We start from the raw sequence: 24,841 nt of genomic DNA on the forward strand, positions 1-24,841 counted from the left end.
CAATAGGTGGTCTCTAAAATGGCTATATTTCCAAGGTTCCCATCAATTACCTGATTTGGTTCCAAACACCAGCTGTCCGTTATAGTATAAAATATAAAATGGGTTATTTTGTCCACTTATAGTATAAAATATTAAAAAAATCTGTGCCTTAAGTTGCGTGCCAAGTCGTCTTCCTCATCGCTGATCCGCAAATATTCTTACGTTTTGTCTCTCCAACTTCATTACTATCCTAAATATTTCCCTCCTATTCCAACGGAAAAAGGAAAAGAAATTTCCCCCGAACGCGAACGGTTCGAGCTCCGAGCTCCCAATTTTCCTCCTAGCCGCCATGACAGTTCCTCCGAATCAAGGTAAAATATTCAGCTCAATCGTATTTCCAGCTATTTGATTAATTTTTGTTGGCTTTTAGTTAGATTTCTTTTTTTTCTTTTTTTCTTTTTTTATGGATTTTTAACGATCAGAAATGATGGATTAAACAATTCTATATTTACAAATTACAATCATATGGGGTCTCCTAGAAGTGTTAAAGATCACAACTTTGACGGAAATTATTCCGAAATTTCGATTTTTTATTCTGGGTTAATTTTTTATTTAAGCATTAGGAGACCCTACAAATTGTGAGTTATTGGATTGAACTTGAAGCTTCTGGTGTTGATTTGGTTTATTCTGCAATTGTTATAAGCTGACCATGTGGCTGTGATTTCGAACTTTCGATTCGGTTTGACCGTCGTTATTGCTTTGCTGATTTCTGCAGATGATGTTAAGAAGAATGAAAGGACGAATTACTTCAATTCCCCTGCATTGGATGTCTCACTTGCTTTTCCACAAGCAACGCCGGCATCCACCTTTCCTCCCTGCGGTAAGAACGTTAACCATCCTTATATATACATATAGTATACATAAACTCGTATATGTGTGTATAGAGAAGTCTCTTTTGTAAAACAGTTTAGGATTTCCGCATGTTATGTGAATCCAGACTATTGATTTGATGGAATTGTTCGGATTTGTGTATTCATCATGTCTTATTTTTTGCATTTTAGTTTGTTTTTAGTTTGTTTATTTGTGAATATTTTGTACAATTCTCGTGCACCGCTTTAGTTGATTGTGAGTTGGATTTGTAATTTGAAGTGAACTAGGCAGCTTTAGTTATTAACTTCCATATTCTTATCTCTTGGCCTTAAAAATTCACAGCCTCGGATTATTACCAGTTTGATGATCTATTGACTCCTGAGGAGCAGGCTATGAGATTGAGAGTAAGAAAGTGTATGGAGAAAGACGTCGCTCCAATTATGGCAGAGGTATCCGTCTTGCTCTATCCATTTGTGCATTTCATATTAATGCTAAAACATTAAGTATGTAATGATCTAACTATAAACAATGAGATTGATATGCGAATTCGTTTTTTCAGTACTGGGAGAAGGCAGAGTTTCCATTTCAAATTATTCCGAAGCTTGGTGCATTGCGCATTGCTGGTGGCACAATCAAGGTGCTTAATACATATCTTAATATGTTATTTTTAAATCTTGCGTTCAAAAATTTGGTGGATGGGTTGGTAAACTCGCTTTTGGCCTTCTTGCTATCAGGGTTATGGGTGTCCTGGTCTTTCTATTACGGCAAGTGCTTTTGCTACAGCTGAACTTGCTAGAGTTGATGCAAGCTGCTCTACTTTCGTCTTGGTTCATTCCTCACTAGCAATGCTTACTATTGGTTAGAATTTGGATAATTTTACTTTTGACATTTTGATTTTAAATAACCAAACCTTCACTGAAAAATGATGCTGTTGACAAGTCAAGACTCACAACTAGTGTAACTTTTCTGTACTGTCAAGAATAGCATTATGTGGTTCGGAAGCTCAAAAGCAGAAATATCTACCTTCTTTGGCTGAATTTAAGACTGTAGCCTGCTGGGTAAGCTGCTTTTTTATGATATGTGTCTGATATCTTTATTGCTAATGTCAAGATACTGAAATCTGTTCATCTGCATGTTAAAGGGTTTGACTGAACCTGACTACGGAAGTGATGCGAGTGCCTTGAGAACGACAGCAACAAAGGTCAAGGATTTCAACCTTCCCATTTGCTTCTTTATCTCTGTTATTAGGGCCGGCCCAGTGTGGGCAGGGCGACTGTCCAGGGCCCGAAAAAATTAGGGGCACCAAAATTATTAGTGTGGCATATTTATATACGTTTTCATAAAAGTATAAATTTATAAAATTTGGTTTAATGACAAAGAAATTTAACTAGAACCAGTGATTTTGTTGTTTGAAATTAATGAGGAGGTCTTGAGTTCAAAATACCATGTATGCTTATTTAAATTTCAATTTTTACAAATTTCTTTTCATAACAGTATAAATTTATAAAATTTGGCTAAATGATTAGAAGTTTAACTAGAAGCAATGGTTTTTGTATTTAAAATTAATGAGAGGTCTTAAGTTCGAAATGCTATGTGTATGTTTATTTTTTTCAACTTCTTGTTTGGTAATTTATTTTTAATTACTAGCCAGTAACTATGTGGGTTGCTATTTTTAAATATTCGTTCCAATTCAAGTCTAATCTTCAACAAAGGGTAATGCGTAGACCAAATTTGCAAATCATATGACGTGTCATCAAAAGGTTTAATTTAGTGCCCATTCATTACTTATACATATCCTTAAAAATTCAAAAATATCATTATTTTTTTAGTCTTATATTGATGAGGTTAAATAAATAAGAAAAAACACCTCACGATTTATACAAAAACATTTTAAAAGTTCAAATGGAAGACAAAACTCATAATCTATCGACTTGTAAGCCTGAAGTTTTTTGGTTTCCTTCTCTCAATACAAAATACATTAGTTTTTCCGTGTTTCTAAATTACTGAGTTTGAAGTGCTTTTCTAAATATAATTTATCAATGTTTTATGTGTAAAAACAAATAAATTTTTTTTATGAAGTGAGGGCACACTTTTTGGCGTCAAAAATCTCTGGACCGGCCAGACTGTAAAATGGTATTTGTCATGGCTCTGATCTCATGCTATATCATGTATTCTTTGTGTTGTGGGGATCATCAGGTGGAAGGAGGTTGGATACTTGAGGGCCAAAAGCGATGGATAGGAAACAGTACATTTGCTGATGTCTTGGTTATTTTTGCTAGGAATACAACAACAAATCAGATTAATGGGTATGTAAAACAGAAACATGCGAACCCTCTAAGTATGTAACTTATGCAAAATTTTATGAATATTTCTCTAGCTTCAAAGTTATGCAAAATTCTATGAATATTTCTTTCTGATTATCTTTCCCCTTATATTCACATCGCGTTGGTGTTTAGATGCTCTAGATTAATCCAAAAGTTAGCATGATGGTTTTCTGTAGCAGCACTCTCATGTTTAATGCCTTTTTTCTCCTTCTATTTCAGATTTATAATAAAGAAGAATGCCCCTGGACTGGCAGCTACAAAAATAGAAAATAAAATTGGTCTGCGCATTGTCCAAAATGGAGATATTCTCTTAAATAAAGTATTTGTTCCTGATGAGGAAAGGCTGCCTGGTGTTAATTCTTTTCAGGATACTAGCAAGGTAAGCTGCAAAGCCGTGTTGGTTAAATTTGTTTAATCTTCTCTCTTTAGAGTGATTTAGGCATAACTTCTACTTCTTATTCGACCATATGTTTAATAAACAAGACATGAGAGGTATTACTTTCAGTACTGTGATTTTGAGATCATGTTCAAGCTTGACTAGAGATTCATCTTTGTTCTTGCTTAGCTCTTTCTTCACCTTTTGAGAGATAAGGCTTGATACTGCGATGACATTATACCAAAGTTGTAACTCTGAATCTTCTTTCTACGTAGCATAGAGCAAATTTTTTCTTTCTGTTGCCCTAACATAAAGCAGATGTGAATCAATTGATTCATTTGTTAAGGAATCTTCAAATAGTTTACATTGTTATCGTCTCTCATTTCTCACACGTTAGAATGACACGTATAATGCTGTCTTCGTGAGTGTTTATTGATTTGATGTTGATTTAAACTACTTAAAACAGGTTCTTGCTGTTTCACGTGTCATGGTCGCCTGGCAACCTATTGGTTTATCTATGGGAGTCTATGATATGTGTCACAGGTATTAAAAAGTGCCTAAGCGCCTCTCTCTCTCTCTCTCTCTCTCTCTCACATCTTCAATTCAGTGTATTTTCAAGTTTCCTTGGTACCGAGTCTGAATTATATGGAATTGGAAGGTATCTGAAGGAGAGGAAACAATTTGGAGCCCCCCTTGCAGCTTTCCAAATCAACCAAGAGAAACTTGTTCGTATGCTTGGTAATGTTCAAGCTATGGTTCTTATAGGTTGGCGCCTCTGCAAGCTGTATGAGGCAGGTAAAATGACTCCAGGTCATGCTAGCATGGGGAAGGTAAGAAAAAATGACGTCCTCATGCATTTGGTTATCCTATTGCTTATCCATTCAAAATATTCAGAATAATAAATGTGTGCAATTTTCAGGCATGGATCACTCTGAGAGCAAGGGAAACGGTTGCTCTGGGAAGGGAATTGCTAGGTGGCAACGGAATCTTATCTGATTTTCTTGTTGCAAAGGTAATTTGCTTATTTGTGGATTTAAAAGTTTACGTTTTAGAATCTATACAAGGATTGGAACGTTTTTTATTAGATGAATTTTCAAGCTAGGACTCGAAAGCAATGATAGGATTGAGAGGCTGTTTCTTTTGACACGGGCGTTTGTTATGTATGTCTACCTTTTTGTTTCACCTTTTGAGCCCTTTTCATTTTGGGGTCACCTTGCAGGCTTTCGGTGATCTGGAGCCCATCTACACATTTGAAGGCACGTATGACATCAACTCCTTGGTCACCGGCAGGGAAGTCACTGGCATTGCCAGCTTCAAGCCACCTGCGTCAAGCCAACGGAGCCGCCTGTAGTGGTGGAACTTATCCGAATCTCAACTCCCTCCGCAAGCTTGTTTCATTAACAAGGTTGTCTGATGTCAAATGGGATGAAGTAAACTTATCCATTGACAACCAAAATTAAGGACGCCTTATAAATTCTCGGTTTTTGAACATTGTATCGTCATAGTTCTGAAAGACAAATAAACGATCTCAGCAGATCGCCGCATTCGACTTTTCAGTGAGTAGTAAACTGAGTTATTCGCCAGAAAAGCGCCATACCTGTGCAGGCGCCGGCGGCATAGCTGGAGTGACGAAAAGAAATGAACTTTTTGAAACTTATGACCAGAGATTGCTAAACTTGGTGGTTGGGTCAACAGAAGCTGGAATTTTAACGTAAAAACTTTCAGTACTTCACTTTAACGAAATACTACATTTTTACTCGAAAAAATGAATTATAGTATTATTCACTTACAATACTTTTTTATCATTTTCGTTAAAACTTAAAGTTTTGAAATCCTTTTTATTAGTGTTTCTTATTAAATATAAAATAATATACATCTCAAAATTAGCATACCATAATCAAAATTATTAGCCTAACCTACCATACATTTTCGTCAAAAATAAAAACTCATAATTAACAATAGAGAACTTTAACAAAAAATTTCCGATATTATTTACTTTAACGAAAAATCACATATTTTTACATTAAAAAATCAATCCTAATACTATTCACTTTCCTTTTTATTTTACCTTAAAACTCAAAATTTTCAAGTTTTTTTTATTAATTTTCCTTTTAACAAGATAAACCACAAAATTCTCGAAAATTCTACCACCTACTAGTACTACCAATTGGACTCCCACCGCCGCCGCTCCTTCCGCTCAATTCCCTCCGCTTCTCGGCGTCCCTCTCCAACCCCAAACTCCTAATCTTCAGCTGAAACTGCGCCACCGCCGTTAAAAACCTCACCGCCTGCCTCGAGCTAAGTATCTCCACCAGCTTCGTCACCATCGTCGTCCTCAGCAAGTTGGCATTCACCAGCACGGATTCCAATGCCGGCTTCAGCGATTCGATCACCGCGATGTCCTCCACGATCCCCCCGTCCCTGGCCCTCCCGTACCGCCGCAGCACGTCGACGAACGGCGGCGCCGCCACGCTCTCGTGAATCTTGGCAAGCTTGTCGTTGAGCGCGCGCTCCTCGACCCGGGTCTCCTCCCTCAGCCGGGCTATATTGACCCGTTGCCGGTCGCTCAAATCGGGCACCGACTCCGTCACTATCCGGAATACGAGACCCGGTTTGTACCCGGCGATCCAAAGGAGGGTCCTTTCGTAGGAACTAAACCACTTCGGGGAGAAAACCAGGAAAACATCCCGATGGGCAAGTCGCGATTTCTCGTCGTAGTACTGCTGGTAATGGAGGAGAACCCGGGATATCAAATCTCGAAGGTCTTCATCTCGGGCCTCGTCGATTGTCTGCTGGGTCGATAGGAGCTCGTCGAGGAAGTGTTCTTGCCGGACCAGCCAGCCCTCGAAGAATGCCACGAATGTGTTCGATGTATTGCCGCTGTGAGAGCCGGTTGACATAACCAAAACAAAAACAGAGAAGATTTCTGGGATTTCAAAGGGGACGAAGTACAGAGAGATGGGCGTGATTAAATAGGAGATTGGATTTGAAAGGTGGGTTCTTTTGGTATTTTGATTTCGCTTTGTGGGCAAGTAATGCTAATGGGTGGGGATACTTCGAGAGCAAGGTTCATACATTTTGTTTCTTTAGGGAGAGAAAGAGGAGAGGAGAAAACAGAGGAGGTGATGGTCAGACGGAGACGCGTGTGCAGGTGGATGCCATTATATATATATATATATATATAGAGAGAGAGAGAGAGAGAGAGAGAGAGAGAGAGAGAGAGAGAGGTGAAATAGTGGGATAATAGTTAAACGGTGGCTCCACCAACTGCTGTCATTAAAAAGACACCGACTGATGAAAGAGAGAGAGGGGAGGGGGATGATGTATAACTGAAAGGTCTCGGTGGGTTCCGTCGTGTAGTGAAGCCAGAGGAGTATGAAGGTGTTCAAAGTGGTGGAGTGGAAGGAAGAAAGGAGAAAGATTCACTCACAAGAAGGGTTTTTTAATTTGTGATTCTTTTTGGGGTGTGTATTTTTTTTTCACAATTGTTTTTGTCAGAGCGGGATTTCGATTTGACAAGAAAGGGAAGGGGATTTTGTGTTAGCTTAATGGGGGATTTTCGGGCTGCTCGGATGACGGGCCAACACGTCTTCAGGCGGCAAAGTGGAGGGATTGTGTGAAGCCAAGTCATAGTTTCGGGTTTGGGGAGTGGGGAGGGTGTCTTTCTCAATAGGCAATGTTTTGCATTGATTAAAAGGGGGATTTTTTTTTATTTAAATGATTAAATGAGGTGAAAAAATTTAAAGCTATTATAATAATGAGTAAATAGAGTTTTAAACTCAAGACGTATTGGAGGTTGTTGGTGGCGGGTGGGGGGTGGACGTATGCAAGTTGGAGAAATGGCTAAGTACAAAATAGAGTGAAGGTCGGTTTGGTAGCTCCGCCTGTACATGACACTTTCGATTGAAAAGCGAACTGGTTGTTGTAATTTAGGGCATGTATAGAGTAGAGGAACTTATTGGTATACTATTGTGTCTTCAAGTCCTGTATAGAGGAGAGAAACTTATCCACAACAAGATGCACCCATGACGTTATTGTGAAATAATTATATATTGTTATGTGTCTTATCTCTTTCAGTGGCAATACATAATTAATTTGAGGTAGCAATTTTCGTTGCATGAAAGCCTTTTTTTATACAACAAAGTTCTACATTTAAGCGGGAGAGGTATATATACTATGAGGAGAGGGAGGCTGAGTTAGGCCACACAATGTGTTAGTCATTGACTAGGTATTAAACTTAATACAAATTTATATATATTATCGTCATTCATGTAAGTCAAACTTAAAAGATCTTACTTACACATAAAGAGTGCTTGCACCGGACTGTCTCAGACTAGACTAACTTCAGGAACTAAGCTGAACTGGCTTAGACTAGACTAAACTGGACTAATTTAGGGAAGCATTTGATGTAGTGTCAAACTAAAAATCAAAATAATAACAAACTTTAATATTACATTATTTAATACATATCTCTTAATATTTTAATGATGCTAATTAATATTTTATTATTATGCAACATTTTTCATTTTCTTAAGAACTCTCCCTCTCCCTAGAAACTTCTCTGCATTTCTCCCTCTTTGGCCCCGTCATATTCTCTTCGTTTCTCTATCTTTTTTCTGTATTTTAGATCCTTCAAAACTATTTTTTGCAAAAAAATTTCTGCAAAATTTCACATTCCCTAGAAACAAGCTGATGGATTATTTCTCCCTCTGATCAAGTTATTACTGCCTGGCTTTGTTCCTTCAATCGTTGCTGTTGAAATGGTGAGATGTTTCTTTTATTCAATCATTTGCTTTAGTAGCACTTTATCTCCATTTTCAACATATAGCTTTAGGAAAGCCTATATCTGCCTTTGATTTGATTTGCTTCATCAATTTCTCTTTTCATTTTTTCGTGTTTGTAAATTCTTCGAAAGGTTGAGATGTTTGGTCTACAGTCGGAGCATGTGGTTGAGACCGCTGTCCTGATTTTGCAGTGCGAGATCGCCGTCTTGCATTTGCAGTGCGAGACCGCTGTTGCTGTTGCTGTTGATGTGCGAAGGACGAGATCCATGGATCTGAAAGCAGAAGGGGCCAGATCGACGAAGCTCGCAGAGGATTAGAGGAGCGAACGAAGCTGGTCTTAGCAGTCCGGCTGTTTTTGGAGGTTCTTGAAGGCTTTAGTGAACGCGAGTCCCTCCTAGTCCCACTAATGCTAATCCCTGATACTAACAAACACAGAATTAGACTAGATGTTAGTCTAGTCCAATCCAATGAGGGCTAAGGAGGGCAAACAAACACGCTCAAAGAGCAATACTACTAAGTGATTGAAGATTGCAGTGAAGTTGAAGGGTAGGAGACAAATTTTCAATGACTTTTACTGATGACAGAAATTGGTTGCCAAGAGATATATTCAGCAACAGGCTGCTGCTGAATAGATATTTTTATTCAAATTGGTTCATGACGTGTTCCAGTTGCTCGAAGTGATGATCTTATAAGAGATGCTGGTGTTGCCAATTGGCAATTTTGACCAGCCAATGATTGTACTGGGGACTGCTACGTGGCATGGGAGATAAAATTTGGTTGTTCTTATCGAACACAGATCCCCTCCGGATCTGTGCAACCGAAGTGTAGGGATGAATGGATTCGAGTCATTGAAATTTGATAAACGACTACAATTATTATAACTTTTAAAAGAATTTTTTATTTGTAACCATTAGATCAAATTTTAATGGTCTAGATCCATTGATCCCTGCACTCACAGATCCGGAGAGGCTCTGTGTTTGTTCTTATCACCTCAACAGGTCTCTAATTTTTTTTTTGGTACATGAAGCGGGAAACCCAATAAGGTTTGATGTAACGACCAACAATATAACTATTTCTTAATTATTTATCTGCGTTCGTAAATTTACGAGTGCTTCAATTTGTCGTACATGTCAGAATGATTTGTATTCTACCATAAACTAACATACATATACGTACATATTGAAATATATGGTTTTTCAATAACCTTATAGAGCTTGATCGAAATCTGAATGGTTGGTATCAAAATCTGTATGGTTGGATCACCAACCAAAGGTGTACATCGGCAGGGCATAAGATTCAAATTCTACGGGAAGGGGATCGAATTCTGAAGCAAAAGGTCGGACAAGACACGCTATCTGGCCAAAAGCACTAAGCGGAACGAATTCAATTGAGATTTTGAAGGATTTTAAAAGACCATTAACCAACAAGCAATATTTAGCAGAATCCCTTCGCAACTTCAGTAGAAGATAAAAAGGTAATGCCAAGTTGAGATAATAAACATAAAATCGCATATTTAAAATTGGATTAACAAAGCTCCAAGTACACTGAGGAGTTCAAACATCCATAGAAGGATGCCACAGATTAACTACAACGATTACGACGGAAAATTACTTTAGTCATAAATTACTTCACTAGACTAGCCACAGAATGAGAGTAGGTTGGAAATATATCGAACGAGAAAATACAACAGTCAAACATACGAGCAGGAATAAGCAAGCTTCCTAAGAAAAACACCTGATTGTAATATAGCCTAAGCCTCAATGATGAACACAACAAAATGATTTCCGGAAGCTAAACGAAACTTGACCTGCTAAAGATCATCTTTTCTTGAAACCATACTTCTTCCGTTCATAGAACAGATCTGTTTTGGCACTTCCCAGATTCACAATTTTCGGACAACCATCTCTATCTTTCTCCTGCTGAGTACACTCTTTGCAGTAATAAGCATCAGAAATTCCAACCCCTCCACAGATAACACACCTTCCCTGGAAAGATCCATAGTTGCACTCATCGCAAACCCGAACAAGCGTGCAAGGACGCACGTAAGAGTCACAAATTACACACTTACCGTCACACTTCTCACACAACCTTCCAATAGCTATTCCAGGTTGCTTCCGGCACATAATCAGGTCAGGATGATGCTTCGCCATGTTCCTGCAACAACCGGGTAAAGTAAGCTGCTGTCCAACAGATAGAATAGGGCCAAATAGCAGTAGAAACGGTATCCAAACATTAAACAACACAAAAAAGAGATTAAAGAGCAATATAATTGAAGTTGGAAACTTGGAACGAAGATAATTGAGTCCTATAGCAAGAAACACAAGAGGAAGCTCTGGTTTCTGAAATTATATTGATAAAACTGAATACATTCATAGCCTATTTATACTAGAGGACAGCAGCCTAGAATTCCTAATCCTTGTTTATAAGAAATCCTTATTCTACTAGGAACTACCAAATTAATCCTATTCCGACTACTTAATAAATCCTAATCCTATAAATAAAGACTACACAAAACATAAAAAACTCCCAAATTAACTAGAACCCTAGCCAGCTATCTGACTAGCAGACTCACTTAGCTTTCGAGAGCGCCTTAGATGCTCCTACATCAACTGATAACGCTACTACAAATTCAAAAATTTAAGATTAACCCAGTTTGCAAATCTGCATAATTTCAACAATTTCATGCCAAATTGCAGGGTGCTTATATTCACAAACCATGAAAGTTATGCTAAATCGATCAGCTACGAATATTTGCAAACTCTTTTACAACTATGCACAAAGACAATAAAAGTGGTTTACTTTTGTTATACCAATTCACCAGAGTATGAACTAACAAAGAATGTAAATTCAAGAAAATGTGCAATTTCATCTTCAATGAAAAGCAGTTCATTGCCCCATAAGTACAAAAACATAAAAACCCCACAAAAAATCTTATTTTTTTTTCCTTTTTTTTATTTCTAATTACTCTTTCAACTTCTGGGCGCTTGCGATATTGCCTAATTCCCATCACAGAAAACAAATTGTGGAATTTAAAAAGGCTGTGTAAATAGATGAAACGATTAATGAATTGAACAGAAAAGGAACCCTAAAACAGGTAATCGAATGCGTATTCGGCTAGAAATTTGAATTTCAGATGGAAAAAAATTCAAAATTAAGCAGCAGTTTCTACATACGCGAAAGCTAGAGAGGAAGAACGAATAGCTAAAGGACCAATGCTTACCGAAGATAGCTGGAGAGGACTCGGATGAAGACTGTATGAGAGATGAGAGCACAAATGGGGGATTGGCGCGATTGGGGATGTAGGGCTCGGCTTACTGAGAGAGAATCGAATGGGGCTAATGTTTTGTTTTCTTTTTCCTTTTAAATTTCAGTTAAAAATGCGTACAACAATTTCGATTTTTTTTTCTTATTTATTAATTGAGTAAATGATTTTCACACCACTCTTGTAATTTTTTTTATAGTTATATTGATAAGTCAAACGAAAATAACAGATACAATTTAAAATAGTGTGTGAAAATTAAAAAGAGTTTATGTTTATAACTTTTCTTTTATAAAAATGGCTTTATATAATTTGAAACACTTAATGAACAACTATAAATAATCGGCTTTTTAATCAAAATTGTCATTGAAATTTGCATAACACATCACTTTGGTCATTGAGTTTTGAAATCAATAGAAGTGGTCTCTGAGATTCTCTACTATCAATCATTTGGTATTCCATGCAAAATTATGTTAAATAAGAATTAAAATGATAAATATATCCTCAATTTTATAAACAATGGGCCAAAACGATTTAACAAAAATTAAAGGTATTTTGGTCATTTTATTCTTATTTAATGGAGTTTTTTCACGAAATAATCAAAATGACTGATGATGGACAATCTCAGTGATCAAAGTAAGAAGTTATGCAAATCTCAGGAACCATTTTGATTAAAAAGCCAAAATAATAAGAACAAAAACAAGAGAGCAGTGGTGATAGTACCGTAAATGAGTAGTTTGCATGCAGTATCAGTATCTTAACTAAGTTGAAGTTTGGTGTATCGGCAATTATTTCTTCATAAATTAAGCAATTGTCCTTATGATTAAAAAAAGTTCATTAAATATTTAGGAAAACTAATGAAAATGACTTGAAAACTTTGAGTTTTAATCAAAATGACAAACAGGTGTTGTAAGTGAATAACACTAGGAGTGACTTTTTAGAGTAAAAATATTCTTAAAATTAAAAGAGAACAATATTATGAGTGTTTCGTTAAGACTCTCATATTTATTTGGATAGAAATAAGTTTGTGAGGCCTTTTACCTTAATTTTCTAAATTTTGATTTTTAGGGTGGGAGGGTAAGGAAAAGGATTCTCACCAGATCCTTTTTCTGGAGATCCTAGGGATCTTGCGATCGTGACCGTTCATTGTACGTCGTGCAGTCATTTTTCGTTATGTACTATTTATATTTAATTTTAAATTTTAAATTTTAAAATAATTTATGACCGCACGATGTACGTAAATGATTACGATCACAGAATTCCTAGAATCTCTAGACAAAGAATCAGACAAGGATCTTTTTCCGAGTGTAAATTAACACGTTTTGGTAGACTCAAAAACTAAAATGAAAGCAGAAACGAAAAATAGAAAAAAGCCCAAAAGTTAAGCATAGTTTGTAAAATAAGGAACTGGTATGTTATGTGAAATCACGTAACTGTATAACTTTGTTAAAATAATAATTTGCAAAATTCCGTCATTATTTTTTAGATTTTAATATTTATTCATTCAATAATATGTTCACAAACAGGTTGAATGTGTGAATTTTATATGCATTATTGAAAAATATGTGAAAATAATGTGTTTTAAACATGAAAGTACATACGCACGTGCCATGTATCGTACGTTGGAGTTTAAAAAAAAAACGTACAATCTAACTAATCATTAATACACATACATAAAATGAATTTGAAAACATTATGTACGTAGTGTATAATACGTAGATTATACGCGAAATTACTAATTATGAAGTTAAGTAACAATGCTAAATATTTTGAGAGTTGTTAACAGCACTTAAAAAAAATTCATTCCGTTCTTTACTAACAAAACATATTATACGAAATTTTAGCAATTTTCATATTAAATTTAATGTTTTATTTTATACAAGTGATTTTATAGAGTGGGAAATCGCTCCTAGGACTTCAACTACAACAGAAAAAAAAAATGCTCCTTTGGAGCTATAAGTCCCTTTCACTCCAGACCCCTCGCACTAAACATTAATGTTAAGCTCTCACCATCACTCAAGTTTCAGCTTCTCTCATCTACAATAAGGTATTGATACTCCAAAAATTTCATCCGCACATTTTCAAGTGAAAATCTGTTTTATGTTTCCATTTATGAATAGTGCAAAATAACTTTTTAGAGCACCGATAACAACAAATATTGAGATTAAAGAAAAATGTAACTAGCAATGTTGTTACTCATCCACCTTCTCTCACACTCCTATCTCACCATTTGCAAATTCTATCAAAGCTGCTAGCGGTTTGTGACTACTTTTGCAGAGTAAACCATTCAACAAAGAACACAATTTTTTTTTGTCCAACAAAACCCACCAATAATTAAACTTCTAAATGCACCACATAAATAAAGAATTCGAAAGCTTCAAGTCGTATAATTAACAAACCACAAACATCAATGAGACAAAATTCAAAGCAATAGCAGGAAAAAGAAAACAAAAACAGAAAGAAAACCTTGGTGTGTACAGAATGGAAAATATTATTGATGAGTGATCATGTCCTTTCTCCTTTGAGAAGCATGCTTTGTCCTTCTCAAGTCTTTTTAAACTTTAAGGTATGAGTCTCTAATTGCGCTTATTTTTCTGACAACCACTTCCATCAGCATCTGCTCCCCTTGTGACTTTGCACCGCAAGAGAGTCATATCTGTATCACTGAAACCAAACATTTCTTTAATTTCTTTGCTTTCACCGGATCACGATTGTTACGTCTGGATGGAGTTTATTCTCGCATTATGTCATCGTTGACATCATCATCTGCTTCGAGGTCGAGGACAATTGAAGGGTGAATAACGTCCATGACATGGTCAGGCAAAGCCATCGCTACGAATTGGTAAATGCTAAGGCCACCATTGAACATGTCATTAGTAGGTTTTTTTTTCCTATGAACATTTCCAGCAACAGTATCGAATCGCTTTAAACATCTCCAGGTATGGAAACTTGGCCTCCCTTGCCGTATTCTAGCAAGACATACATACAATAAGATGTTGTATGTAGTTGACTATTAGAACAATATCTTGTTCAGATTTTTACGTAACTTATTTTCCAAGAAAAAAGAGGTAGTCGCATATTTTTCATAAATAGAGATTAATTAGTTGGTTTGCAATTTTTATCATTCCTCAAAACATTTATAATAGAGATTAATTAGTTGGTATCCTATTTGAAAATTTTTATCATTCCTCAAAACATTTCTTAAGAACATTTCTTGAAAACAATTTTCTTTAAGAATCAAAAACTTGATTGGTTTGCAATTTAAAAATTTTAAATCTTACGACTTAAACTAGACAAAGAGATCTAAAAAGAAGGGGTCGCAGGAGAGGGAGAAAGAGGAGAGAAGGAAAAAAAAGTAAGAGATTTTTGAAGGAAAGAGAAAGAAGAGAGGATCGGATGAGATAAGAGAGGAAGATGAGTGAGAGAAAGAACTTAATGTTAAGCTCTCACCATCACGCAACTTCCTGCTTCTCTCTTTTACAAGTGAAAATTTGTTTTATGTTTTCACCTTTTTATTTTTTTTTGTTAATTATTTTATGTTTTCACTTATGAATATGGGAAAATAACATTTTTAGAGCTCCGATAACAACAAATACCAAGATTAAAGAAAAATGTAACTAGCAGTGTTGTTACTATCCACCTTCTCTTTCACACTCCTAACACCGTTTGCAAATTCTATCAAAGATGATAGCAGTTTATGACTACTTTTTGCAGAGTTTGCCATTCAACAAAGATCATAAAAAAAAATTGATCCCCCAAAACCACTAACCATTAAAATTCTAAAAAGCACCACACAAATTAAAATTCGAAAGCTTCAAGTCATATAAGTAAAACACACCACAAACATCAACGAGACAAAATTCCAAGCAATAGCAAGAGAAAGAAAGTAAAACTAGAAAGAAAATTTTGGTGAGTAGAGAGAGGAAAATATTATTGATGAGTGATCATGTCCTTTCTCCTTTGAGCAGCATGCTTTGTCGTTCTCAAGTCTTCCTAAACCTTGAGGTACGAGTCTCTGATTGCACTCATTTTTCTGACAACCGTGTCCATCAGCATCCGCTCCCTTGGTGACATTGCACAGCAAGAGAGTCCTATCTGCATCACTGAAACCAAGCATTCCTTTAATTTCTTTGCTTTCATCGGGCCACCATTGTTACGTCTGGATGGAGTTCGTTCTCGCACTATGTCATTGTTGACATCACCATCTGTTTCGAGGTCAAGGATAATTGAATGGTCAACAATGTCCATGACATGGTCAGGCAAAGCCATGGCTACAAATTGGTAAATGCTTAGATCGCCTTTAAACATGTCACTGGTAGGTCTTTTTCCTGTGAACATTTCCAGCAATAGTATTCCATAGCTGTAAACATCTCCAAGTATGGAAACTTGGCCTCCTGTGCCGTACTCTGCCAGGACATACATACAATATGTCATATGCAATTGACTATTAGAACAATAAATTCTTTATATTTATATGTTACTTATGTTCCAACAAAAAAAGAGGCAGTAATGTATTTTTCATAAATAGAGATTAATTAGTTGTTTTTTTTTTTTTTTGTAATAAATTACTAAGAACATAAAAAGGAAGTTAGAATGACAAAAACTCATACCTGGAGGAATGTAACCTATAGAACCCTTTAGCTGAGATGACATTGTTTGACTAAAGGAGGGATCATTTGATGTTTCGAAGAGGAACCTTGCCAAACCAAAATCCCCAACATGGGCTACCATATCTTCATCAAGAAGTACGTTGCTCGGCTTTAGATCACAATGAACAATGGCTGTTTCACAATGGTGGTGAAGATAATCTAACGCAGAAGCAACATCAATGGCGATGTTCAATCTTTGCATAAAACTCATTCTTTTACTTGGAGATTCCTCCTCATATCTTGGATACAACATTGAGTCTAGACTTCCATTTTCCATGAACTCGAAAACTAGACTTTTGAAGTCCTTGCCCTGGTTATCAATGCTCGAGCATGCAGTTATGATCTTGAGAAGATTACGGTGCCTTATACTCCTTAAAGCTTTGCATTCATCTATGAAACTCTTGGAAGCTCCTTGTTGTTGAAGGTTTAGTACCTTAACAGCAACTATTGTTCCATCACTAGGAATTACCCCTTTATAAACAGAACCAAAACTTCCCAAACCAATAAGATTATCTGCAGAAAACCCATTAGTTGATTCAACGAGTTGTGAGTAGGAGACACTTGATTTCCAATCCTTATAAGAACATGAAGTTGCAAGTCTATCTTTTGACCTTTTCAGCATTGAACAAGCACCACAAAAGCATGATAGAGCAATTATGATTCCAAGTACACAGGCTATGGGGATGACTACTTTTGGGGAATGTAGTCCATGAGATGAATGGTGTTTTTTTGGGGGGCATGAAGGTAGATGTAATTGTGGGATGCCACCACAGAGCCTATGATTTCCAAGAACAGAAACACCACTAACATTTGCAAAAATACCATCTTTAGGCAGCTCGCCCTCAAAATCATTATACGAAAGATTGAGATACTTGAGAGCACCAAGCCTGCCTATGAATTTAGGAATTGGCCCAGACAAGTTGTTGCTTGAAATATCAAGTTTTTCCAAGCCTTTCAAATTCGCAAGAGATTGAGGAATTGTTCCTTCAAACTTATTACCTTGCAAACACAAGCGCTCCAAACTAGTACAACTGCCGAGGGTGCTCGGGATTTCACCTAATAAATTGTTTCTTAATAAATTTAGCTCTGTGAGATGCACTAAATCACCCACCTCAAAGGGCATCGGACCAGTCAAATAATTGTCAGACAGGTCTAGAGAACTTGAAAGGGTTGAAAGCTCCATAAGCATTTTAGGTATGGTGCCCGTAAGGTTGTTACTGGAAAGGTTAAGATCTAATAGGTATCGGCAGTTTCCAAGACTTGGAGGTATACTGCCCTCAAACTTGTTTGAGTCCATGTACAAGTATAACAATGAAGTCATGTTCCCAAAAGATGACGGGATTGACCCAGAAAATTGGTTACCATCCAAATACAATTCCTTTAACTTCTCTAGTTTCCCAATTTCATGCGGGACACTGCCACTCAAATGGTTATATTCTAATACTAAAGCAGTCAGGCTTATAAGGTTTCCAGTTCCCTTAGGAAGGTTTCCATGTATAAAATTTTCCCCCAGATTAAGAACAGTAAGTTGGGTCGAAAGGTTGGCTATGAATCCCGGAAGTTCTCCTCCAAAATTATTATAGAAAAGACTCAAATGCTCCAAACTAGTGCAATTAGCCAAGAAACTAAGAAAATTCAAGTCACCAACTCTTCTATTTCCTAACTGATTGCCATAAATGTTTAGCCAAACTAAGCTACGCAAGTTTCCTAGACTCTCACCAGGGACTGTCCCAGAGAAGCCATTTTGAGAAAGTTCAAGCATCTGAAGTCTTGACGCATTTGACAATGACGTAGGAATATTTCCTGTGAATTTGTTCACAGCACAGTAAAGTTGTACGAGATTAGGAAGCATAGTGCCGAGATTTGGTGGTAGCTCTCCATGCAACTGGTTGACAGCAACACTAAAAGTGGATATGGAAGAAATATTATAGATTGGGGATGGGATCATACCAGATAGATCATTCATCTGCACTACGAACTCCTCCAAGCCTGTTATATGCCCAAGCTCATTGGGTATGCTTCCTTGAAAATTGTTCTTGCCAAGTATTAGACTACTCAACAAAGAAAAGTTTCCTATCCAAGGTGGGATAGTTCCAGTGAGATTGTTACCATCAAGCCGTAGATATTTCAAATTCAACAATGAACTGAGTTGGTTTGGAATGGACCCCATCATCCGATTGGCTTGTAGATTAAGCAATTTTAGTTGTATGCATTGCGACAAATTAGTTGGAATTTTCCCACCAAAGGAATTATGAGAGAGGTTGAGATATTGTAGGCTTTGTAGACGACCCATTTCTGGAGGAATTTCCCCATGAAACTTGTTGTCTCTCAAATTGATTCCAGTAAGATAAGTAAGATTTCCAACGGAAGGTGAAATGGAGCCTACCAACTTTTTTGATTTCAGGTTCAACATCAAGACTCTTTTGGTGGAACGGTGGCATGAAACTCCAACCCAATTGCAGAAATGGATGGAATGATTCCACGAGCTCATGACATTGAAAGGATCAACTGTTATTCTTTTCTTCAAGTCTAGAAGAGCCAAGCGATCAGATTCATTTCCAAGCAGAGTAAGGCTGCGAAGTGCTGTAGATTCGAGGCATGTGCTCATGCATAAAAGAATGAACCCATGCAGGAATTTGAACAAAACCAGCTTACGGTTGGTACGTGAATGCTCCATCATTGTTCTAAGACAGAGAGAAAAACAGGTTAATTAACGATATTGAATTTGCACAAATGCATAAAGGAGAAGAAATGCGACCACATAGAAGAAAAACCTGATTCAATATTTTTACCAAAAATGAGATGGCAACTGTAACGACAAAAAATAATAGAGCTCCGTCATGCCGTACATCTTACAAGGAATGGAGGAGATTTTTCAAATGGGAGGGGAACCTTGTCAATTCAACATTAATCTTTTGGCCACACAAGAGTCTGATCGATGCGATCGCTCACAAGTAATATTTAGAAAGAAAAGTTTATAAAGAATATCTTTTGACAGTTGAAGTCTCACTTCCATTGGTTTCTACTTTTGCCCAAATCATGAACTGCTGCTTAATTTGTAGTGCTCGGTAAAAGAAAAAAAAGAGAAAATCTTGAAAGGGAAATTTAATATACACTAAAGCTGAAATCTTTTGAAATTACCCTCCCAGTTTTCTACCGATATTACCCTCCCAGTTTTGCTCTTATTCCTATTATGTCCTGACATAGTTATACCCATCATATATGTACTGTATTTATTTTATATTTTCTGTTTCTTCGTTCTCCCTTCTCACTCTTCTCCTCGACTCAGCTGGCGACAACGACCAACCAACAAAAAAAAGGCCCTCGATTGGTGTTTTTGGTTCCTCTCTAAAAGCCCCCCCTCTCTCTTTCGAAAATTCCTCGCCGTTGCTCTCTCCTTGATGGTTCAATTCGGGTTTGGTTAAATCCTATGACGAGTAAGTACCTCCGATCTGTGATTCTTAGTGTTCTGGAATGGTTTATCGGCTCAGAACAATTTGAAACTTTGGGAGTTAATGTTTTGAGGAACAGCTCTCAATTTCCGGATTTTGTTTTTGCTGATTTTTGAAGTGGTTGTGAGAACCGGTTCTTTCGAACCAATTTAATCGGTTTTAGTGATTGCATGTGGAGGGTTTTTGAATTTGTAGAGTCGGTCTGAAAATATGGTGGGATTTTAGGGGATTGAGGGTGTTGACAAACTGTTTGTGATGAGGTTGAATTTGAATTTTACAGACTGTTTGTTTTCTAAAATTGGTTTTGGATGAGAAAATGATGATAAATAAAGGGGGGAAGTCCCAGACTTGTAGTAGTCCTCAAAAGTGTAAGTCATTTTGTCTCTGGTTTCTTACAAAGTTAGCATCTTGTAAAAAATAGAATTGGGTTTTAGTAAATTTTTCATCATTTTGTCGATTTTTTCCCTTAACTTTCTGGGTTTTGGAGAAATTTTTTCCTTTATCTGAGCTTAGTAGTTTTTTAGTATGCTTTGTACAATTCTTAGATTAAAATACGCCAAATTCATATTTGAAAAGAAAAATGTATCAAATTTTTTTGTCTACATTAATCTATTAAGTAGGTAACTTATCAAATTTTTTTGGGGCGATCTTGTGTACAAAGTGATGTGTTGTAACCAGCGATGCAAGGGCGAGATCTGATCGGTCGCACTCGAACAAGGTTTGTTTCTCGAATCACATTCATTAGTGATATTATTAATGTGCTTCGGTGGGGGTTTTCAATATGATTTTCTAATTTCCCCTTTGCAGCATTTTTTTGGTTTTTTGTTTTTGGAGTATGTATGTGATTTATGTATGATTAGCGTAAAAATTAATAAGACATAGTAATTGTTTTAAATAACTGTACTACTTTTGTATTGTGTGCAAGCGTAAGAAAAATCCAAATTGTAATACGGGATCTAGGGGCTGTGTATTTTGTGTTTAATAAGTCAGTGCATTGGTGGAATACGAGCCGTTGTCTCTAGTTTGGATATGTGTCTAAGCAATGGTGTAGCCACACTAAGGGCTACGGTGAGCTGTAGCTCAGGGAGGTTTTGTAGCAATATGTATATAAACTTTAGTGTGTAGATATAATAGACAAAAAAATGTGTAAGAAGAATTATTTTTAATGAAACTAGCCCAATGAATATTTAGCACAACTAAAAATATAAAAATTACCATGAAAATTGTGATGTCATTTTGTTCAAGATTATTCTATTTTGATATAGTGGGGTTTATATTAGTTTTAACCAATTTTTTAATATTATCTTTACTTCTACTTTCAGTGTTTTGCTTTGTGATCTAGTTGTGTGATTGTAATTGAGATAGCAAGTTTTCCATCTTCTTCTTGTGTTTAAATCTAAAGGAAAATTAATGAAAAAGGCTTGAAACTTTAAGTTTTAATGATAAGAATAAAATAAAGGGTAAAGTGAATAGTACCAGGATTGACTTTTTAGTGTAAAATGTGATTTTTCGTTAAAGTGAACAGTACCGCGGGTTTTTCGTTAAAACTCCCTGTATCTAAATATATGTGAAATTTGATAATTCATTGTAATTTTGTTAGTTTGTAATTGCGAAGATTATTGAATTCCTGCCAGGAAAATTTTAAGTATATAAATACAAAAGTTAAACTTAAATTTTTGCATAGAATACGAATGTGGCAAAAACCAAAAAAATGTTAAAAAAAAAAATTTTGATTTTAGGAAAATTTTTTTAGCTAGCCCACCCATAAAATATTTTCTGGGTCGGCCTTGTGTCTAAGGTGGTACCCCATTTCAAGGCAAATGAGAACGCTTAACTATGGTAACCTAATGGCTTTCTTTGTTATTTTTTTTCTTAATGGGTTATTCATTCCTTGCGTTTTTATTGAGTTTTTGGCTCTGGACAATGATTCTTTTTTTGTTGTTGGGTTGCTAAAAGCAAGCAAAACCTATAAAATCGGCCTTTCGGTAACTTTCTCTACATAAATATTATGCTAGAAATTATCTGTTAGAGTGTTTTGTTTTTGTCTTAATATACTGGATAAACTTTGTTATGACAATCTTAACCAACAGGTGGAGACGCATGTATTAGTTATATTTGTACAACTCAATTCATACCTTTTATCTTAAACTTATATCAAGTCTTCATATTTGGTAATCTCCATTGATTTGGGGACCTCATTTTCTCAGAAAGAATCATATTTTATTTAATTACTCACAAAAATGATTCATAAGATTCATATAAAGTTGAAGCTTAATGTATATGAAAGAGAGGCGGATTACGTGTTGAATGGCATCATGAAAATCGTTTAAACAATATCATGAAAGAGCACTCAACATGTCTTCCGAAGTTCTTCCAAATCATACATACAAAACAAAAATATCAAACATACAAAACAAAAATATCAAACAAACAAAACAAACACAAAACAAGCAGTAGTCACCTTTTTGTTTTTGTGACCTTCGGCCGCTACACTTAAACGTTTTTGGGTGCCTACCCCGTCACTAATCGCTTTACTCACCGTGCGGTTACGAATAAGGGGATGGTGACATAATTGTTGCCTCTTCGTCACAATTAATTGCAGTTCTACAGGAAAAAAAAAAAAAAAAGATTGATAAATTTTGAAGGAGAATAAAAGGTTTTGAAGGCAAAAACTAGAAATGGAGGTGTGGGTGGTTTTGTGAACCATCAACTGGAGAGGGAAAGCAAAAGAATACGTAGAGACAAGGAGAGATGGGGTTTAAATACGAGGGCAGAGTAAGGAGAGGAAGCAAAAGCAAGAGTGGTAATCGATAATTAGTGGAGTGAAAATTGTCATTGGCGCGGTCAAGTGCACTCACATTCTCCCTTAATTTCAGTGTTAGAAGACAATAATGTCTATGCGTCATTGTACGAGTTCGATCTCTACCGATTCCCTTCTTCCTCTAATATTTAACAATTTAATTCATTAATGCTATCGTTTGTTGAAAAAAAAAAACAACAATATATTTACACACTAAAGGGGAGTGAATAAATTGGTCGTGAGCTCGTTACTCCTAAAATTTGAGCCTAAGACATTTTATAAGAAAAATATCACTGAACAATATTACTAAGTGACAAACACCTTTTCCATTACCGCCGTGTCTTATACTTAAAGGAATAATGGAAGAGTTAGATCAACGTATGCCCACAATATATGGGATCTAGAGTGATAATTAGTGGAGACGAATATGACATTGTTTGGTACTAATACACCAAATGCTCTCACTTTTTCTCCACTACTGTTTCTAGTCCTTTTAACAGAGAGAGAGAGATATATTAGGGCAGAGTAAGGTGAGTAAGAAAAACCAAGAGCGGTAATCAATGGTAATTAGTGGAGAGAAAAATGTTATTGTTGGGGTCAAATCCACTCACATTTTCTCTTAAATTCACTGGCGGATAGTAATAATACTTAAACACCTTGATGCAAGTTCGATCTTCCTCTCCCTTGAATATTGAACAATTTAACCTACTAAAACTATCATTTCTCTCAATTTTTATTTTATTTTATATACAACAATTTATTTACACACTAAGAAAGGGAGAATAATTGGTTGCTAACTTGTCACTCGTGAGATTCGAATTTAAGACTTTGTACAAGAAATATCATTAAAGAGTATTACTAAGTGGCAAACATCTTTTCCTTTGCCGCCTGTCTTATATTTAGGAAAAAAAATGGAAGAGTCAGACCGAACATAATACACAACTTATTAGGTCTAGGGTGATAATTAATGGAGATAAAAATGACATTGTTTGGTACTAATAAACCAGTTGCACCCACTTTTTCTCCGGTACTAATTTTGTCCTTTTGAAATACAATTCTTTTCAATGTACTTTAAATTTTGTAATAAGTATATAATTCAATAAATTCTAGACACCAAACCAGCAATATATATGTAATATGTAGAAAAATGGCAGAGTTACAACCCAATAACTACCCATTAAACTCGTGGCAATTGAGATAAGTTAACACTTTGGAATTATGAGATTGGAAGTCTCCCCTGCACATTGTAGAAGAAAGCAGATGACCACGGGTCACATTCGCAGCTTACTAAAATTTTGAATTGAAAATAAGAAAGAGGATAAGATTGTTGCCTGCCAAAGAGAAGCACTTGGCGGTATCTGAAATATAACTATGTATGGTATCTCAAATAAATAAGAACTTATTTGAAATGTGATAAAAACTTATACGTCTTTTTTAATTTGTTATATGAATTAAAATTTTAAGTGATTTGTTGTATTAAGTTTAAAAATATTATTTTTATCATATTTATCATATCATATTTGTACCACCTCTCTGATAAAGATGAGATCCACATAATGTTAAAATTCTGACTCCCTCTAGATCTTACTCTTTCATGTATCTGGCAATACACTAAAACTTAGCAAAATAAAGTAAACTAGAAACACATAAGATTTATATTGGTTCGGCAAAACTTTTGCCTACTTTCCTGGGTAGAGAAATCACGATTTTTTTTTTTTGTATTAATAATAGAGTATACAATACTTTTGCAAACCTAGAACTAATCTCTCTCTTTCCAGCCATTCTCTCTTTTTTCCCCTTTTCTAGCTTTTCTCAGTTGCCAGCAGCTGTTTCTAGCTTTTCTTTCCCTTACCAGCGGCTATTTCTAGCTTTCTCTCCTTTACCAGCGGCCATTTCTAGCTTTTCTCTCCTATGCCGTCGGCTGTTTTTGGCTTTCCAGTGGTTGCCGCACCCTGTTTATAAATATAAGGTGTGGTTTACATGCCCCTTTTTTTATATTAAGTTTCCTGTTCTATATGCAATATGAAAGTACACTTTCTTTCCTTTTCCAAGATATCTTCTAGGATTTCCAATCTAATTGTACAAGGAAACTTTGATTATTCCCTAGTCCTTTTAGGAGAAGAATCGGTGCACCATTAATTTCCCTAATACAATCCTAAATAAAATAGGACATTAACTTTGACGAGCAAAAATCCTAACACATGATTGCTGGGTCCTACCTATATTAGATAGATGGTATGCAAAATGTGATACGTGTAGCATTACTCTATTAAGTTTTGAAAATCATTAATTTGTCATCTCACTCTAATTCCTTTAAATTTTCCATCCAAAATAAGTCATGTGCCTGA

The 24,841-nt window shown here is 35.9% G+C and overlaps 4 protein-coding genes and 1 long non-coding RNA gene across 5 annotated transcripts in view; 2 read left to right on the forward strand and 3 right to left on the reverse strand.

Annotated features, from left to right (window-relative positions):
- Positions 1-169: 169 nt before the first annotated feature.
- On the forward strand, positions 170-5,105 carry LOC103966317 (acyl-coenzyme A oxidase 4, peroxisomal). Its single transcript, XM_009379470.3, has 13 exons — positions 170-350; positions 755-859; positions 1,192-1,298; positions 1,409-1,486; positions 1,584-1,707; positions 1,834-1,907; positions 1,991-2,050; positions 3,046-3,155; positions 3,393-3,552; positions 4,016-4,092; positions 4,208-4,379; positions 4,469-4,561; positions 4,769-5,105. Exons 1-13 carry the CDS (start codon positions 329-331, stop codon positions 4,898-4,900), a joined length of 1,314 nt encoding a protein of 437 aa, XP_009377745.1. The 5' UTR covers positions 170-328; the 3' UTR covers positions 4,901-5,105.
- A 588-nt stretch (positions 5,106-5,693) lies between these two features.
- LOC103966316 (protein ZW2-like) lies at positions 5,694-6,449 on the reverse strand. Its single transcript, XM_018652163.2, has one exon. It carries the CDS (start codon positions 6,447-6,449, stop codon positions 5,694-5,696), a length of 756 nt encoding a protein of 251 aa, XP_018507679.1.
- A 3,375-nt stretch (positions 6,450-9,824) lies between these two features.
- LOC103966311 (PHD finger-like domain-containing protein 5A) lies at positions 9,825-11,707 on the reverse strand. Its single transcript, XM_009379465.3, has 2 exons — positions 11,554-11,707; positions 9,825-10,487 (listed from the first exon to the last, which is right to left on the reverse strand). The coding sequence occupies exon 2, from the start codon at positions 10,481-10,483 to the stop codon at positions 10,151-10,153; it is 333 nt and encodes a 110-aa protein (XP_009377740.1). The 5' UTR covers positions 10,484-10,487; positions 11,554-11,707; the 3' UTR covers positions 9,825-10,150.
- Positions 11,708-15,339: 3,632 nt separating this feature from the next.
- LOC103966312 (probable LRR receptor-like serine/threonine-protein kinase At3g47570) lies at positions 15,340-23,245 on the reverse strand. Its single transcript, XM_009379467.3, has 3 exons — positions 22,155-23,245; positions 16,203-18,925; positions 15,340-15,998 (listed from the first exon to the last, which is right to left on the reverse strand). Exons 2-3 carry the CDS (start codon positions 18,919-18,921, stop codon positions 15,586-15,588), a joined length of 3,132 nt encoding a protein of 1,043 aa, XP_009377742.1. The 5' UTR covers positions 18,922-18,925; positions 22,155-23,245; the 3' UTR covers positions 15,340-15,585.
- LOC108868621 overlaps positions 18,928-24,841 on the forward strand; it is a 30,415-nt gene continuing 24,501 nt past the window's right edge. Inside the window, exon 1 of the long non-coding RNA XR_007254744.1 lies at positions 18,928-19,678. This is a non-coding gene — a long non-coding RNA (uncharacterized LOC108868621). The remainder of the gene's footprint in view (positions 19,679-24,841) is intronic.

Source organism: the organism of the source record quoted next, unplaced genomic scaffold (assembly GCF_019419815.1).
Source record: "Pyrus x bretschneideri cultivar Hongxiangsu unplaced genomic scaffold, Pyrus_bretschneideri_v1 Contig11, whole genome shotgun sequence".
NCBI classification, from domain to species: Eukaryota; Viridiplantae; Streptophyta; class Magnoliopsida; order Rosales; family Rosaceae; genus Pyrus; species Pyrus x bretschneideri.

Coding starts and splice junctions, on each gene's coding strand:
- LOC103966317 (XM_009379470.3), top strand. CDS start 329: ATGACAGTTCCTCCGAATCAAG. Junction 1,299..1,408: donor TCGCTCCAATTATGGCAGAG/GTATCCGTCTTG, acceptor TCGTTTTTTCAG/TACTGGGAGAAGGCAGAGTT. Junction 1,487..1,583: donor TTGCTGGTGGCACAATCAAG/GTGCTTAATACA, acceptor TCTTGCTATCAG/GGTTATGGGTGTCCTGGTCT.
- LOC103966316 (XM_018652163.2), bottom strand. CDS start 6,449: ATGTCAACCGGCTCTCACAGCGGCAATACATCGAACACATTCGTGGCA.
- LOC103966311 (XM_009379465.3), bottom strand. CDS start 10,483: ATGGCGAAGCATCATCCTGACCTGATTATGTGCCGGAAGCAACCTGGA.
- LOC103966312 (XM_009379467.3), bottom strand. CDS start 18,921: ATGATGGAGCATTCACGTACCAACCGTAAGCTGGTTTTGTTCAAATTC. Junction 15,999..16,202: donor TATAGGTTACATTCCTCCAG/GTATGAGTTTTT, acceptor ATGTCCTGGCAG/AGTACGGCACAGGAGGCCAA.